This window comes from Tuber melanosporum, assembly GCF_000151645.1.
Source record: "Tuber melanosporum whole genome shotgun sequence assembly, scaffold_13, strain Mel28".
Lineage (NCBI taxonomy): Eukaryota > Fungi > Ascomycota > Pezizomycetes > Pezizales > Tuberaceae > Tuber > Tuber melanosporum.
Genome location: NW_003298786.1, coordinates 1,190,088 through 1,209,506, shown reverse-complemented (window position 1 = coordinate 1,209,506; position 19,419 = coordinate 1,190,088). Strand labels below are relative to the sequence as shown.

Sequence of the window (19,419 nt, the reverse complement as noted above, 5' to 3'; positions counted from 1 at the left end):
ACATGGCTCAAGTATGAGTCATGGGACATGCGCCTGACGAGTATGCCTTACGAGTATGCCTTACAGGCAAGCCTTGCGCATATGATTTATATTTTGCACATGACCTCATTATGATGTCATGGGTTTCATGCATATGACTCCGTCGAGTCATATGACTTGTTTATTGCGTTATGATTGGTTTATGAGTTTTGCACATGACCTCACTATAAGGTCATGGGTTTTGAGCATGTGATCACTTTGGTCACATGACTAGTTTGTTTTGATTTGGTTTTGCACATGAGACCACTTTAGGTCACATGATTAAAGGCGGGAAGAACACTATATAAGGAGGCCGATGCGGCCGAGGAAGATAGGTTCTTCACGCTTTGTTCTAAGTACTTTTCCTATATATTACTTTAACGAATATAAAACACCTTTACGATCTTTATCCTTATTGCAACCTTATTATTACGCCAAGAAGTACTCGTTTCGAAGACGAGTTAGAGAAAGCTTATGATAGGTGTTTCCGATAGAAGACAAAGGTCTTGTACTATTGGTAACATAGGCAGAGACCTAGAGCTATCGTAAGACAAGGAAAGAAAGGGAAAGGAAAGATAAGTATCGTTCCCTGTCACCAAGAACTAACTATCTGAAAGGGGATCGTTACATTACAAAGCATCACCTAGTGCGACGCCAAACGATACAAGACGGCATCCTTCACCCCAGATCGGGAAGGAAATATTGACATCAACGATCAAAATCTTAATCTAGGAGGATTCAGCGACGCCCTAGATCACGTCTCAGCAGAACCCTCGAGAGCAGCAAGCCCAGTAACCCCAGAGAAAGGATCACCAGTCGATAGCTCTCCTGCTGAAACGCCACGACCCAAGAGAATGTCGGGATCCGCAGTACCTGGGCCACCAGCCCCAGCCGCTCCGGCACCAGGAACCAGCATACTTGGAATGACTGAAAATCAGTTTCAGGCATTTCTTGCGGCCACGCGAAATACAGGGCAAGGAAATGTCCAACGACCAAAAGCAAAGGAGCCCGACACATACGAAGGAGCCGAAGATAAGCTACGAATATTCTTATTGCAATGCGAAGGGTATTTTGCAGTTAAGGGATACCGAGATCACCATGATGAAATTAAGATTCCATATGTGGAATCTATACTCAGAGGACTCGCGGGACAATGGATCATGCCCTTCCAAGATGGAAGGAAACAGAAGGAATGGGTCATGTACGAAGAGTTCAAGGTGACACTCTTTGAACAATTTGGAGACCCCAACGCCAAAGAAACAGCAAGACGAAAGCTAGAAAAACTCCAGCAAGGAAAACAAACGTTCTCAGCATACTGGAACGAATGTCGACTATTGGAATACGAGGCCGAGTTTCATGACGCGACTCGCTACATCATCCTCCTGAGAAACTGCAGCGAGAGACTCCGAGAGGCATGGGGAATCTCTGACTTGCGCTATACGACAGCCGAACGATTTGCAAGATGGGCAATCAACGAAGAAAGCAAATTAAACATGGTTCGGAGCAACTCGGAAAATACTATAGCACATAGGGTGGTCCAATCATCCAGAAATGTGGACTGGACCTTCAAACCACAAGCACCTCGAGAAGAAAGTCGAGCATTACCACCAGGCGAACCCATGGAATTGGACAAATCAAGAGCAGGGCCTGCTCTGAATCTGTCTAAGGAACAATACGCCAGAAGAATGAATGGGAAACTATGCCTAAGGTGTGGAAAAGCAGGGCATCGGATACGAGAATGCAGAAGCCGACTGGACAACGGATACCAGGGAAACAGAGCTACTGGAAATAATCGTTTCCAAAAGCAGAAAAGAAGCAACCTCTGCGAAATGATAGCAGAGGATTCACCTGTGGAAAACAAAGAGGGTCCCCAGTAAACGGTGATCTGGGAGACCCAAGATGTGGACGTGGAAAACCCATCAAATTAGCGAACTACTACACGGCAGTTCACATGCAAAGAGGAGAAGGAGATGGAGATCATGTGATGATCAAAACGAAGATATACAACAGAGAAAGAGAAGAAACAACAATATATGCAATGCTCGACTCGGGGGCCACTGAAGACTTCATCGATAAAGAAATATGCGACAAATACGGCCTCCACACCAAACAAGCGAAGAAAGCAAGACAAGTCTACCTAGTGGATGGAAAGCCAAGCGCTATGGGTCCTATAATCCATACGGCGACAGTACCTATGGACATTGACAGCCATAGGGAAACGGTAACCTTTCAAGTGGCAGATCGAAAGAACCATGAGATAGTCCTAGGGATGCCATGGTTACGGAAGCATAATCCAACGATCGATTGGAACGAGAACAAGATGACGTTTACAGGTGAACTATGTGCAACACAATGTCTCAACAGTTTACCTGTAGTCTACTCCATACCAATACGAGAAGCGGAAGAAGAAACTTTGCATGCAAAGTTTGCCATGATGTGGCAAGACAAAAGGGTCCGGATACAAAAACTGGACCAAGAGGCAAAAGTGCCTACCAAGGGTTCCAAAGGGGCAGCAGGACACGACCTATATGCCAACGAAGGAATCAAGATACCAGCCAATGGGCAGGCAACGATAGCAATGGGAATAGCCATTGGACTCCCAGAAGGCACCTATGGACGAATAGCACCCCGCAGTGGTCTAGCAGTCAAACACCGACTCATGACCATGGCAGCAGTGATCGACGTCGACTATACCGGTGAAATCAAAGTGGTCCTGGCCAACCTAGCTCAAGAGGACTACCAAATCCTGGAAGGCGATCGAATCGCACAGTTGATAATCGAAAAAATCAACAAATCGGATCTGCATGAAGTAGATCAACTGGAAGAAACCATGAGAGGAAACAAGGGATTTGGAAGTATGGACCAAAACCAGCTCGATACAACAAAAAGAATTGAGATCAAAGAGATCACAGCACAAGCCTTTGGACGATATTATCGAAGAGGAGATACAACAGGAATTCTCAAATGGATATACGAAGACGAGAAAGCAGTTCTAGCAAAAATCAACATCAGCACAGAACTAGCAATCCAGGACAAGAAATACCAAAGCAAAAAGGGATGGAGAGAATTGGTTCCAAAAGAATATCACCAATTCACAAATCTATTCCAAGAACAGGAAGCTACGGAGCTACCACCTCGAAGACCAGGAATCGACCACGAAATTCAGTTGGACAAACATGAAAAAACGGGAAAAACAAAAGAAATTCCCTATAAGAAGTTATACCCCCAACGGGAAGCAGAGCTTGAAGAACTTAGGAAGTATATCGAGAAAAATCTAAAGAGAGGATGGATCCGAGACTCTTTCGTGTCAGGAGGATCTCCAATACTATTCGTCAAAAAGAAAGACGGAAAGATGAGACTCTGTGTGGACTACAGGGCCCTCAATTCGGTTACCAAGAAAGACCGATATCCACTACCCTTGATTGGGGAAGCACTGGACAGACTACGATCAGCAAAATATTTCACCAAACTCGACATCAAAGACGCATACAACAATATACGCATCAAGGCAGGAGACGAATGGAAGACTACATTCGCCTCCAGATACGGAATGTTTGAATACTTGGTTATGCCTTTCGGGCTAACCAACGTACCGGCTTCATTCCAGAGATGGATCAACAGGGTACTTGATAAGTACCTCGACATATGTTGTATCGTATACCTGGACGATGTACTCATATATTCGGAAAACATACAACAACACCAAAAAGATATCAGCAACACCATGGCGGCAATACAAGGATCAGGAATGAAGATCAAACCAACAACATGCGAATTCCATAAGGAAGAAACAGAATACCTTGGATTCATCATCAATCGAAGTGAGGTCATGGTGGACCCAGTTAAAACTGCAGCCATTTAGGACTGGGCCACATCAAACAACAAAACAGATGTTCAGTGCTTTATGGGATTCTGCAACTTTTATCGAAGGTTCATATAGGGATTTAGCAGACTTGCAAAACCACTCTATAAGCTTACGAAGAAAGACAAGAAATGGGAATAGGGAGAAAACGAACAAAAAGCATATCATGCAATACGAATGCATCTAACATCAGCACCCATACTGGTTCATTTCGACCCAAACCGAAAGACAATGATCGAAACGGATGCCTCAAAATATGTTTACTCAGGCATACTATCGCAACAGTGCGATGATGGAAAATGGCGGCCAGTGTCTTACCGATCCAAGACAATGACCCCTGCAGAGTGCAACTACGATGTTGCAAACAAAGAACTATTAGCAATAGTTCAAGCATTAAAAGAATGGAGGAGATACGTTTCAAACAACGACCATCCAGTCCGAGTTCTAACCAACCACAAGAACCTGGTCCCGTTCATGATCACGAAAGAATTGAACGACCGCCAGATAAGATGGATGGAGCACCTTAGCAAATACAACTTCAAAATCGAATACCGACCAGGAAAAGAGAGCGGAAAGCCAAATGCTCTCACAAGGATTGCAAGCGACAAACTACAAACGAAAGAAGACGAAAGGATCAAACAAAAAACATGGACCCTATTACCAAAAACGTACTTCGAGGCCATGGAGGTTATCCAATTCACATCAAAGGAGGAAAGAGGAATTGAGGATGCAAACGAGAAAGACAAAACAATCCAGGCAATAAGAGAAGCCTTGGAAGAAGGAAAAAAGAAGATGAAAGGAATTGCACTGGGGTTATGCCAATGGAAGGACGGAAATATGTGGTACGATGGAAAACAATGGATCCCAGAAGAAGAAGAGATAAGGACAGACATCATATGACAACACCATGATATCCGAACCACAGGACACGGAGGAACAGTTAAAACCACGGAATTCATCATGAGATCATTCTATTGGCCAGGACTGTGCGATGATGTCAAACGATATGTCAAAAACTGTGACATATGCCAAAGAACGAAAATCGCTAAACACGTACCATATGGATTACTAAAATCAAACGAAGTCCCCGAACAACCATGGGAAACAATTACTATGGATTTCATCACAGACCTACAAACATCGGAAAATTGCGATAGCATCTTGGTCGTGGTGGATCGCCTGACCAAAATGAGTCATTTCATTCTGGTTAGAAAAGACATCAACAAGAGGGATTTTATACAAACATTCTTCCAAGAGGTCTTTCGACTTCACGGCCTCCCAAAGAATATCATTACCGATCGAGGAACACTATTCACATCGGGACTATGGAAGAAAGTAACCGGAGAAATGGGAATACAAAACAGAATGAGTACAGCGTTCCACCTACAAACAGATGGACAAACAGAACGGGTAAATGCGATACTCGAACAATATTTAAGGGCCTATGTCAACTATCAGCAAGATAATTGATACAAGCTGTTATCGATGGCCGAATTCGCATACAACAATGGAAAGCAAGAAACAATTGGCACGACACCCTTCTTCGCGAATTACGGACAACACCCAGAAAGTCAGACCACATATCATACGATTAATGATGTGATACCGGAGAAAGCGGATATGGGAAAACTACACGAAACCTTACAATACGAGATGAGTCAAGCCCAACAACGGCACAAAGAACAATACGATAAGCACCGAAGACCAGATCCAAACATACAACCAGGAAACATGGTATGGCTAATACCACACAATATCCATACGACACGACCATCAAAGAAACTGGACTACAAGAAAATTGGACCCTTCAAGATATTGGAAAAGGTGGGCAGCCGAGCTTATAAACTCGACCTTCCCCCCTCAATGCGAATACACAATACATTCCACATCTCACTCCTCGAATTACACAAGGACAATAAATTTCCTTCACAAATACTTATTCCTACCCCTCCGATAGAACTCGACGGAGAACCAGAATACGAGCTCGACGAAATAGTCGATTCTAGCTTTTTCCACGGTGACCTCCAATACCGAGCCAAGTGGACAGGATACTCTCCTGAATACGATAAAACTTGGTACTTCGCACACAACTTCGAAAACGTACAAGATGCCATCTCAACCTTCCACCAGCGATACACAGGCAAGCCCGGCCCAGGTGACGATCATGTTCAACTAAGACAAAAGCGAGGGAAAGACTCCCGCGCCATTGTAGCAACACAAGGGCTGGGGCGATAGCCCCCGCCAAACCACACCCACCAGCCCCGAATACTCATTCATGGGGCCAACCAACAAAGAACTCAAGGAAAGGGAAAAACAAGCACAGCATAACGCCATGTCATGGACGGTATGCTACGATGACGGTTGCCAAACACACTTTGGCGACAAAGAAGCCTTGGGATGGTTCCCGAGGGAATGTCAGAAGCGTGGCGCATGCCCGGACCACGTTCTAAAGCATTGGCAACAATGCTTCAGAAATGGGTGCAGGATGCACAGGGTACAAAAAATATCTGCGGGATTTTACCCGCAGACAGATGGAAGCCGAAAAGTGTTGGAAGGAGAAGATGCCAGAAAGGCATGGGCCGCGGGGACGCGGTCCAAGGAGGGAGGAGCCCAAAACTCCTCCGCAGACATGGAACCAGATATCAGGAGCCTACACAGGCAGATCCGGGGACTCCGAGAACAACTGGGCCAAGCCAAGGCCACAATTTCGGCAAACGACAAAACGATCGCGGAGCTTAGACAGCTGAACGACAACCAGTGGCACACGATTGAGATGGCAAATCTGACTCTGGAATCAGTAAGGGTCCAATGGAGGACGGCAGACGAAAAGTTCCACAAGCTGAAAAGGACCATGTGCTCGGCAGGACGGGAACTATTGAAACAGGGAGAAAAAGCCTGATAGGACTCAGGCTTAGGAGTAGGGGAGCTAATGTCATGAACGTGACTTAGTAAGGAAAGGGTTTTCACGTGACACATGGTTATGAGTCACAGCTATGTTATTGTTTCACGCATATAACCTATTCAGGTTGTATGATTAGTTATGTGTGGGATTTGTGATGCTTTCGCACATGGCTCAAGTATGAGTCATGGGACATGCGCCTGACGAGTATGCCTTACGAGTATGCCTTACGGGCAAGCCTTGCGCATATGATTTATGTTTCACACATGACCTCATTATGATGTCATAGATTTCGTGCATGTGACTCAGTCATGTCATATGACTTGTTTATTGCATTATGATTGGTTTATGAGTTTTGCACATGACCTCACTATAAGGTCATGGGTTTTAAGCATGTGATCACTTTGGTTACCTGACTAGTTTGTTTTGATTTGGTTTTGCACATGTGACCACTTTAGGTCACATGATTAAAGGCGGGAAGAACACTATATAAGGAGGCCGATGCGGCCGAGGAAGATAGGTTCTTCACGCTTTGTTCTAAGTACTTTTCCTATATATTACTTTAACGAATATAAAACACCTTTACGATCTTTATCCTTATTGCAACCTTATCATTACACCAAGAAGCACTCATTACAAAGACGAGTTTGAGAAAGCTTACGATAGGTGTTTCCGATAGAAGACAAAGGTCTTGTACTATTGGTAACATAGGCAGAGGCCTAGAGCTATCGTAAGACAAGGAAAGAAAGAGAAAGAAGAGGTAAGTATCGTTCCCCATCGCCAAGAACTAACTATCTGAAAGGGGATCGTTACACCAGTCTAGTTTCTTCCTCATTCAAGCGTGATATAATACTACCTTACTGGTGCTTTTTCTGTAAGGATATCTCACGTTATTTTATCCACTTACGCTTTGCCTCCAGAATATGTCGTGCCACAAACCGTCCTTTCTCTGAGGCAGCAGCAACTAGAGCAGCACTCTGCATCCGTGGCATTCTCCAGGTTTCCTTGGTCAAGCCTAGTCTCTGAAATCTCATCAATTCTAATACCTGCTTGTGATGCTCAAGATCTAAGCCTTCTAGCTTGCACTTCTTAGACTTCAAATACGGCCGTAAATTATGGATTGCTATTGTATAATCAGTTATTTCTTCCTTCTAATTCTTACATCTACCATATTGATATACATGAGACTCACTCCGCGACAGAATATGGCTTTTCACATCATCATGGCCAACCTTATTCAATCTTGGCTAACTCTTATAACCTTCCTCAATCATTAAGCTCAATTGACTTTCCTCATAGTTAGATGTCCCTGCATCACTCAACTATGTAATTATTGTTATAAATAATTAGTTATTATATTAATCTAAAGCTAAATAGACTAGCAGCAAGCCAAAAACATACCTATATTATCTATATTAGACATACTTTCTTCTTTCTCCTGCACTTAGAGCTTTTTTCTCCCTCGCCATAGTGTTTGACGACATGGGTTTTTGGCTTTAAGACTATTCTCAATGGCATTGGGATCTATCAGCTCTGACTGGTTAATTATTACCTGTGCATCTTCCTCCTCTATAATGTCTCACTAATGTTAGCCACTTTCTTCTATTAAATTATTTCATTTTAATAGATTAACTTACCTCCACTATTCAAAACAAAAGCTTGTTCCACATCTTGCTCATTACCACTTGCTGTAGTATCATTTGGATCTAGATTTTGGGGTTTGTTATTAGTATCTTGACCCAAAGGTGGCCAACCACTAAGGCTGCCAACATGGCGACGTAATACTGTATTTTTCTTTCGTCTTGTTGTCTAAAGATTCTCTACAGAGTATTAGCATCTATAATTTTAAAATGATATACAGACTACCTACCAGTACCTGAAATACTTCTAATTGATAGCAGATCAATGGACTTCCACTGATTTCAGAAGTAGAGCTTGGTGTCAACAGAAACTGTAGGTTTATAATTCGTAAAACCCTACAGGGTACTAGGTATGTCAGGTGTTTTACAAAGATTTGTTGGAAGACTTGGCAGAAATATGTAATTACTAATCCAGATAGTGCCCTATCTTGGTAATTAATATGTGGCTGTGCGTAACATTTTTTCAGTTTCTTACCAAAACTGCTTAATTTCAAACGATTATACACAACTACTCAGATACCTGCGGAACTTAAAAAAACCTCTACATTGTAGAGAAAGGCAAGGAGAATAATCTAGAGGTTTTTCTAAGTCTCCTGAGCTTCTGGATCTGATGGTATAATGGTTTGAAAATGACTAAATACATGGTTCAGGTTTTGGTCCGCACGAACCATACCCTCTGATATTATCCCTCCAATGGTACTCTGATGTGGCTGACGATAGCTCTATGTAAATTGACTGACAGATCTGTCGCGTAACTAAAGCAGAACAGAAGGTACAAAAGGAGATAGCACCGCATCCACTTGAGGTGGAGGGAACTATGCCCGTGTTGACTGAAGCTCGCCCTCTCTGTGTTAAGAGGAGAAGGTCCTGCAGCTTAAATGGCAGCCATTTGTATGCCAAGCCGCCTATCATACATAGAAAGGTTACCATTAGGGTAAACACCCTACCCAATACAGGATTATCCCCCAACTTGCACTCGACCTCATACCGGTTGGTTCTAATGGGAGTCGTTTAGTAACCAGACAGAGTCCAAAACACAACAAAATTGCAAGTTTTAGAGCTAGTACCCAGCGCCTATGGGAGGAAACAAGATAGGAAAAAATTCAAAAAGCAATTTGCAAGAATAACACCTTTGCAAAAAAAGGTTCAATAAAGAGTAGAACGACCTTTCCTGCATGGTATCATACCTGCCAAGATCAGGGTGTTCGTATAGGGAAGATACATTCCATCACACTTTACCCAGTTCATGTGCCCATAGCTCCGCACAAACCCCAGACAAAGGCCTAAAGCAAATATATATCAGGCTTCAGAAATGCCGAATTTTTTTAAAATTTTTTTTTTCATGTTTGAGTTTCAAGATATCTGTAGAAACAGGCCCCCGTCTGACTACTAACCGACCCCCATTGGCTCCCGCGGGCTAGTGACACTCTGTGCGGGTCATCGCGCTAACCCTGATCCGAGAGAAGTGATGTGATAGGGCATTCACGGACTTTCGTCGAGATGTTCTTTGGGGGGCTTGATAGCCATTTACTGTGCTCTTTCTTCCCTTTTAGACTATCATCACTTCCATAATGCGTACTAGCACCCAAAACCCTGAACTGCCGACCCACCAGCGAAAACATAGCGTCCAACCACACATTTGGTAGATCGTGGCTCAAAGCCCCAACCCCTACACCTCCACCTCGCCCCACAAAGGCTCTGAAAAAACCCTTCATAACCACCACACCGCACATATTCCTCCAAACTTGATCTATTTGCTATCAAAAATTATCACTCCACCACCATGCATTACCTACTTCCGCTCCTACTGCCACTGATCCTCATCGCCCCCCGCCAAGTGGACACCACCTTCCCAGCTACCAACGTAAACGAGGGCCTCGTCCACATCCTTCAAGCCCTAGGAAATCTCAATCAAGCTACCCAAACTATCCCAAAGGGTAGCCCCCAAGCTGCCTGCTCAAATCTTCCAGAAATCTTCGCTTTGGCAGACATCACAAAACACTTTAAATCCGAGGTCCTCCCAATCATCACCGCTAGCAAGACCCTAACCCCCGAGAATGGAGGATTGGTATTGAGAAATTTGAAGATTGCAAAGGAGGAGTATAAGAAGTTGGCTATTATGCTTTGTCAAAGGGTATGGTTAAACTCCCCGCAGGTCAAGGTAGCGATGGCGGGAAGGGAAATGTGCGGCTAACATGGGGGGGATATTTGGCGGTATTATAGAAAGATATCGCGGAAGCTTGCGGAATTAGTTACGGAAATGTCCAGTCTAATATCAGGGCTGATAAGGAGCTTTTTGAGAAGATGCTTTCCGGGTTGGTTAGGATTGCGGTTATTTATGATAAGGATGAGGTAGAAGAAGCATTTGATTCTGTAGTCAGATTGTATGACCTTGCTATAAGGTGTTATCGCTCGCGGGGTTGATAGTCAACCGAGCGATGGGTGATGTCATTTACAGGGCTCTAATATGGCTCAGAGTGTTGGAATTTGGGCAGTTGGTCGATATGAAACCTATATTAACGCATAGCTCTATCCCACTATATTAACCTTTCACTCACTCCTCCTAGGAACTTCACAAGGTCAACATAGATTCGACGGATAACAAATAACCTCCGGTACCCTTGGGGGGAGCAAAACCTAACAGTGTCCGCGTCGACTCTCCATAGCTTTGAGAGGGCAGGAATTCATCCAAACAAGCGCTGTCTCTTGGAAATTCATCCCGCACGTGGGATACAGCTTGGTCATCCAAAATCCAACAAACTTCCTGCATCCAATCAAGTACCTCATCCTGGGTAGAATAATAATAATACGAAATATTGGAGGAATAGAACCTGGTCTGATTTAGCGCTGAAAACCCTGGCAGCCCGGATTACTGGTAGGATTCCCGAAATGCCAAGATCTCGTGATTCGCTGTTGTACAAATTTTCCGTTCTATCCCTTCCCTGCTATACTGTCTTTTCAATTGCAGTCCCCTCCACCGACCGCACTAGACCCGCGTTTCCCATTATGCCCCGTCCCCCGCCCTTGATCCAGGTTCAATTACCCATCCACCCTACCATGATCTCTCTCAATTCATTCGCCCAGTTAGGAAAGAGTACCCGACAGCTCAACCTAACTTTGTGGCTCACCATAGTAACTTTGTGGCTCAACGCCGCTTTGCGGCTTAGTGCCCGTTCCAGCACAACAATTCCATTCCGTTTTTGCAAACGTTTCTACTATAAAAATAGTTGTCAAACGGAAGGAAATATGGTCATTTTGTATCACAATGGAAAAGAACCAGGGTATCCAAAAAGACACCAAGCCGTAAAGTGATGGATGTTCAGCCACAAAGTGATTACGATACACAAAGTGATGTTGAGCCACAAAGTTACGTTGAGCTGTCGGACACCCCCTTAGAGTGCCCGCTTTTACGAGTCAGTGAGAATCCGTGGGTTGTGGCGGCTAACCACAACCCGGAACGATTACTAGAGCTAGGCTTCTGGAATCAGACCTTAATACAAAAGTTGGCGTGCCAAAAAGGACCCAGTTCTATTACTGTACGACGTCAATATACCGGACTCCGTTTACCGTTTGATCCCCAAAATACGCTTTCGTCATTTCATAGAAGTAGGTGGTAGACTGACCACATTGTATGCCCCACCAACTTAGGAACCTTCCCTGACATGACTTCACCTCTCTCTTGAGTCATGCAATGAATTTAATTGTTGTTAGTGTTTTACTCTGATTCTGATACAAGAATGATGAAGGCCGAGAGATAAAGTGTTAACGGTTTTCGAAACGGAGCACAATATGCTACAGGGTGTTCTACAATGAACCGAATATCCGAGAAAGAACTACCCCTCACTCCTAAGCTCATGCGTGAATAGAGGAGAACAAATTTCAACATAAAGAAGGCGAGTGAACACCCACGTGCGTAACGCGCCCTGGGTATCTATCTTTGCGTTTCCAGAGACAACTATAAGCACTTGATTAGCTTCTAGAAAAAGGACGATTTTGCCGCACAAAATTTACTTCATTTGACCCGTTCACGTTCTCTCAGCTGAGAGAAAAGAGAGCAAAAAATCACCCAAAGAAAACAGCGCTCCAGAATCCCCCCTCTCCACCGCCAACTCAGACCACCCCCGATTGAATACACCAAAATTTTTATTTTACAGGCCGAAGGAAGGGTGAAATATTGTATATAGAGAGGGAAGATAGTTAAAGTTCAATTGGGCAATTCAGTTGAGCAAAGAAGAGACGTTCAAATTAACATATGGATTTCTAACTAGACAAGCAAGCATTTTATGAGAAGTCCTGCTTCCATCAATACCGTACCAGTGTGGGTGAAAACTTTCACCCCACTAAGCGTAGAGAAAATTTGCTCTCACTAGGAGAGAGTGAAGGTTTCAGCTGCAAGGAGAGGACAGTTTCAACAAGAGTAAGGAGAGTACAGTAGTGAGTTTCAAGAAAGATCAGACAACTTTGAAGAGCGGAAAAGGTACAAGGAAATCAAAAACGAAGGGGACACATATTCCAACAAAATTAATAGACCATAAAGCACACATTATGAATACCAGTTGAACCAGCACACACTAGCCTTTCGCAATATCTAGTTTCACACCGGCACGACAGCTGCAGGCTCCGGTGAAACATTATTTTCGGACTCAAAACTTTCAAAGTAGACTCCTAAATTCCAAAAGTGGGAGCAACCGTTGCCGGGGCCTTACTCTCACGGCTGCCCTGAGTCCCGGTGAACTTGAGCATCTGTCCAAGTTTTCTCACTAGAGAGTGGTACTAGTGACCCCGAGAGTGTAAGCATGCCACGACACCTCTTTGCTAGATGGGGGAAAGATGGTTCAATTCTTCTCGTATATTTAATTTCGCATCCACGATGTTGCTACCCCAACATTCCAAATCTGCCTAGGGGTCGGTGCTGAGTGGTCCCGGGAACAACTGCGTGGGGTCATGTGTTCGGGGAGGTGATGCGTGAAATCCCCCTCCAATCCTGTTCTCCCTTTGACGGAGTTCTCTTTTGTCCCCGAGTGTGCAGAGTTGATCAAACCGTTGCTTTAAGCAAGGTCAGTCCCGGGCCGAGTGATGTTAAGGGCCCATGTCTGACTCCGTGGTTTTCCGCCAATAACTTTCTAGACAGTGTAGTCGCCACGGTGAGTGCTTCTGCGTTGTAAGTTTCGAATTTCCCAATACTATTATTTCAAGGACATATTTCGGTTACACTTCCGGGATAGTATGACACCTCGTAATCAATATTTGGCATTGTTTGTTTCTATGTTTTGCGAAGGCTATGTATCTTGATAAAGCGCTGAAAGCTTGCCAAACATACCCGCCAACTAACCTTTCAAGACAAAACAACTTGGGAAAAAATTCACTCTTATAAAAACGCCACCTGGCAACACCAACCACACTACCGCTCATCACCATCGTGCACTAAACCGCCACTTAAGCTCCTTCAAGAACCTTCTCCCAGCAACCAGTTAACAAAACATCTAGCATATAAATTTTACACCAATCGCGGACTAACACCAACTCTAAAGCCAAAAATGCCAGCCCCCTCCTCAGATTACTACACCACCCTACTGCAAACACTACATCAAATAACTACATACCTAATCACTACACTCAACCTTCTCCCCACAAACCCCGGGACGATCCCACGCTTCACCCGCCCATCCGTGCATGAATCCCTGTCGCACCGGCTCACCTGCGCCGAAAAAATCTACAAAATACGTCTGGCCGAGGGCTTCAGCGATGAGGCGATTCTCACAGATGCGACCACCAAATTGATGAATTGGCCCATGGTGGGTGGTACTGACGCGGAGTGGGGTATAGTTAGCGATGGAGAGTGGGAGGCTGAGGTAGAGGATTTGAGGAACTTGGGGGACACTTGGGTGCTCCTACTGCAAGAGCTCAGGCAGCGAATTGAGGGGCATCAGAAGTCAATCGTGTGATAGAGGCTGAACTGTTAGTTCTCTGAGTAACTTCACTCGGGGATGAGTTGATCGCATATTATTATTTTTCTTTTCTTTTACTTGTTAGGAGAGTTGGAAACGGAACGGCAACGCTTAGTTGATTGATCTTTATTAATTAATTTATTCCCAAAATTCCTGTCTCTTTGTCACGGTTCTCCCAGCGTGCCAGGGCACTTACTTGTTGATAACCCCTTCCACCGCGCTCATCAGACAATTCAAGCGACCTAATGTGAATTTTCTGAACATGCCAGAAAAACTATCTGTAAAGATTATAATCATCCGATAATTTGAGGCCAGCTAGTTTGTTCCGCTTATCCTGGAAAATTCAACTTCTAAGCCCAAAAATATCCAGCCCTTGATATTATTATGACACTTACACTACCGAGAGTAGCAGTCAGCCCTAACCACTTCCCTGGGTATCGCTTGGAACTTAGCGGCAGGAGCTAACCTTGGTTCGAGCAGTGGTTCGGCAGGTCAAACATTCGCTTAAAAGGAAAAACTGTCTGCAAGATGATTGGACGAGCACACAACTACGATACCCCAACACATAGTCCGGCTTACTTGTCCCGAGGATCATTGGGCCCCTACTCCAGAAACCGGCTCGGAGAGTTGGAGCAGCAATATTGGAAATATACAAAACTAGAGATGATAGAAAATCGTGCATATCTCCCCCCAAGCAGCAAAAAAGGTTTCGGGCACGCAGCCTACATCCTTCGGGATCACGATTTTCCGGAAACTATAGGTCTCTGGCAACCAGCAATATTTCGCTGTGATTTAAAATAAGGTACTAAACGTAGCAGACAACAAATAGGAGGGGCTCAACGATCAATACTTTAGGCTACAATTGTCTTGGCAAACCAGGATTTTGCCCAATCCATTCATTGAGCCCCCCCTATTGTCCTGATCTAGAATGTGTTATCGAAGTCTTATGTAATAAAACCAGGTGAATTCCTAATTTCCCTATCACGAAATGCTGCTCCCTATCGACTTTCTAAATCAGTGAACAGAGCCAAGATCCCGCTCTCATACTGTTGAGATAACCGTTGCTAGAGTCAGACGTGATGATGATTCATTGTTGAGAACTTGCAAGATAAAATCAGGAAAGGAGAAAAAAACACGATCGTTGACAGGGGGGTAAAGACAGTAATGTTGAATCCACACCCAACTTATTTCCAAGTCCGCAAACTCCAGATCCCAATCCCTAAAACCTCTAACACATACAAATCTCTCCATCCCAATCGCTCATGAGAGCTCAATGCCGGATTCATGTCAGCGTCAAATTTTAATACGGAGGCTACATTGCACTACCTCTCAGTTTCCCCCGCACATTCCCCCTCAAGGCGCTCAGGTTCTTAAAGGGCTACATACTGTATACTCAAGTCTCATGAAGCCACCCCTAAATAATCCTTTGTTCCTTGAAGAGCATTCCCAAACGGTTTACCCTAGCACAAATTGGCTTCATGTGATTTTGCCGACCGCACGAATCTGAGGTTGCGTGCTACCCGAACTTCACACACCATAGTTGTATGAAATGCTCCACACCTTAAGATGGGATAACTTTTTCACAAACTTTTCCTTTCAACCCCCCGAATTCCCGAATAATAATTAGACGGACCCGGAGCTCTTTAAGGCATCGTTTGCTAAAGTGCCGGATTTTTGGAAACGCGAAGGTTCGATATAATCCTAATCCAGCAATCGGTCGTTTAGACCATCCTACGGTAGATCTGAGTTGCTGCAAGATTTACATAATCCGAGCGGGAACCTCGGCACAGGAAGAGCACCTCATTCCCCGCAGCCCGATTCACTCGGTTCATCGGGCCAATAACCTCGCTATTATTATATATCCGGCACAATTCCAAGGGGCCCCGGCGCATCTGGAATCCTACCGTGAGGTAAACTACGAGATCCAGGGATGCCATACCACGTGCCCCGGTAAGAGCGTCGGTTCACGCCAGTACCGCCGGCCAAATATTGAAGTGGGGTGTGGGGAAATTCGGCAGTTATCATCACTGCAGAGGATCGCTCGGCTATCAGTGAGTTAATTTACGGATTAATTTACGGTTTACAACAGGAGAATCTCACGCAACCCGATATCCCCGGCGCTCACCCAAATTTCCGGATTCAGAGGGAAAAAGCACCCCAGAGCTGAGTTAGTGAAGTACACACTGAGGCGCTGAATCCCATTAATTAGTGTGATATTATGACATTCACAGTTCTAGACTACCGGTATTAGCCTGTCAAATTTAACCCATTGCGAGCCGATGCTGATATCCGCGAATAATCCGATAACGGATCTCAAGAGATTTCACGGTATATGTGGTCACAGGGTAGAGTAGGGACTGATTAACCGGAACAGACAGGGATTACCGTATTTGGCAGGTTGACCCAAGCACCTTTTCCAGAACCTCTTGCGAGACCTTGTTTCCTTCCTTTTTTTTTATCGCTTTCGGTCACTCTTCCCGCCATAAACCCCGCTCTCAGGGGTGTCGTGTAGTGCAAGGGAGGTTTACCGGGATTTTCACATTTTACAGACTAGAGGCGTGGGGATCGGAATGTACCGAGACTGAAGATACTCGCTGAGGACCAGCGGGTATCATACTAGTTTGTTTCTTGTCATCCCCTTTTTCTCACCTCATGATATTGTGAACACCTATGTACTAGTACTGTACACTTCGGTTCGGAGCAAGGATAGAGTATGAGAAAAATCACAATTTCAAATAATAGGGCTCGTAGTATTTACATCAGACACGGAAAAAACAACTTATCCGTCAGTGACATTCATCTAGAGGTTGGCGGTGGGGTGGGAGCCGGCGGTGGTATCCTCCCTCCATAAATAGGTGTGTTCAACGTCAGTGGAGTATACCTCCTCCCTCCTGAAAAGCGACTGGCAGGCTTGGTAGGATCTACCCAGCGAGAGTATGGCCGGATAGGGGCTTGTTGCGGAGAAGGTGTCGATGGTGTCGATGGTGAGGATTCAGGAACAGGAGAGGCATTTGATGAAGGCAATTGGGATCTGGTCGGCGGGGGGGAGGGGGCGGGGGGTAGGCGGACACAAACCCCCTCTTCTTCAGAGTCGTCACTGAAGGGCGATGGGCCGCGGGTTTCGACCTCTGGTGCGATTGAGAACGTTGGGGAGGCGATTTCTATTACGGGTGGGGAGACGGATCTGGAGGGTGATGATTCACCATGCGGATCTCCACCGGATACAGAGCTCGAATCTTCATAGCCCTCGCCTCCCTCACCGTGTTGTAAGCCATTAGGGGCCTCCGGCGGTTCCTCTCCCTCCGCAGAGCCAACACTTAACCCCTTAGAAACTGGCTTCCCATCATCGCTATCCTGTTGATCCACTTTCCTCACAAAGTCACCCCCTCCACTCCTCAAACTTCTCCTCCGTACACTTCGCACCACCTCCGGAGCGTCCCCCTCCATTTGTGCAGCTTTACGCTTACTCGCCTTGGCTCCGCTATCAGAGGCAGCATCGGGCATTGCTTCATCGGCCGGTTCTACCGGGCGTGGTTTCGCGTCTCGGCCGCCACCCCCCTTAGGCAGGTAGGCGGCCACTTTGTGCTCGCATCTTCGCTGCGTCGGTTAGCCGAGGTGTGGTGTGATTAGTGGTGGGGAACCAAGGGTAAAATACTCTGTGGGCAGCACATAAGTCACAGGCACGCATTACGGGGACCTTTTCTCTTATTTTTCGCGGCATGGTGTTGTCGGAGTGAGAGAGTGAGAATTGTCGGAGTAGGGCGGGGTGGTTCTGATCGGTTACACACGAAAACGAATAACGTGAAGCTGACCTCACACGATCTATAGCCGTAAAGCACAAGTGAAGTAAGTAAGAGTAATTAAACACCAGAGAAGGAAGGTCTTTAGGTATAGATCCTATACCGATAGTTGAGTCCCCTAGAAAGAAAGGGGGAGCGAGAATTGGGAGTGTGGAGAAGAGGAAACAAACAAACGACTGCCAACGTAAAGTGGAGAAGAGTGGTGCTGGTGCTGATGACAAAGGAACAAAGAACTGTGACAAAAACGGGTAAAGCGGCAAGAGCCGCATCTACAAAAAATGTCCGTGTTGGGCTAGTCCGCACGAGGAGAGGGTGCTTTAAGGAGGGGCGCCTAGCCGAACCGAGCCCAATCTACGATATCATAATTATCATAGTCATAACGGTGCGACAAAGGCCCCTAACCCTTCGTGTTACATTTCCCCAGTGTTTACTGGAATCAAATTGGACCAAGTTACTTATTTCATGTTATCTTCTTCAACTACGGTAACAATTAACTTCCCCCTAACTGAGGCGGTATAAATTTTAATCCGAGGGGAGTAATCATCGAGTGATTGTGTATGATTATCGCCCGGAACAGAAACTGCTACGGAGAGCAGGGCTTTGTCTCGACATACGGGACTCCATTCAACTAATTTGCCACCTCTAACAGCTCATACTGTAGAGTAAACAAACGGTCTAATAACCAAACTCGCGGGCGCGGGTATCCAGCACCCGATCCCACACGGGAATCCGGTATCAGGAGGTTCAAAACCTCCGCGCAAACATCTAGTATGGTGTGTACTGTACCGACCAAGTACGAGTAGAGGACATCGATGCTTTTGGGACTAATCAAAACTCTCTTAGTAACCGCTAGATAATGTTATGGAATTATGGAGAAAGAAAACCTCGCGTGTAAAAATAGCGGGGGCTCATCCCTCCCGCTCTTGTGCAAGCGCAAAAATCCCAAATCCCCTCGCCGCATATTTGTCCTTCCACCCTTCAACAAAATCTATCTTCAGCGCATGAACGAAGGGCTTAATATGAGCCGACACAAACTCTCCGGCCGCAGCCCCATGTCCGGTCGTGAAGAGCTTTGTCACAAGCGTGCAAATATACACTAATTTCCTGCACGCGCCTAGGCGGTGGCCGGAAGGTACTTTGATGCATTCCAGACCCCATTGTCTCCAGGAGTTGCATTATTCATTATTCCGATTGTCTCGTCAATGAATTTAGAATTTTATTTTCTGGATTGTAACCTGAAAATATGCCAAGA

The 19,419-nt window shown here is 45.2% G+C and overlaps 1 protein-coding gene across 1 annotated transcript; it reads right to left on the bottom strand.

Annotated features, from left to right (window-relative positions):
- Window positions 1–17,163: 17,163 nt before the first annotated feature.
- Window positions 17,164–18,436, bottom strand: GSTUM_00004589001 (uncharacterized protein; the record flags this gene model as incomplete). The annotated part of the gene is made up of 3 exons (XM_002836085.1): window positions 17,164–17,964; window positions 18,023–18,189; window positions 18,271–18,436. The coding sequence occupies 3 exons, from the start codon at window positions 18,434–18,436 to the stop codon at window positions 17,164–17,166; spliced, it is 1,134 nt and encodes a 377-aa protein (XP_002836131.1).
- Window positions 18,437–19,419: the final 983 nt, after the last annotated feature.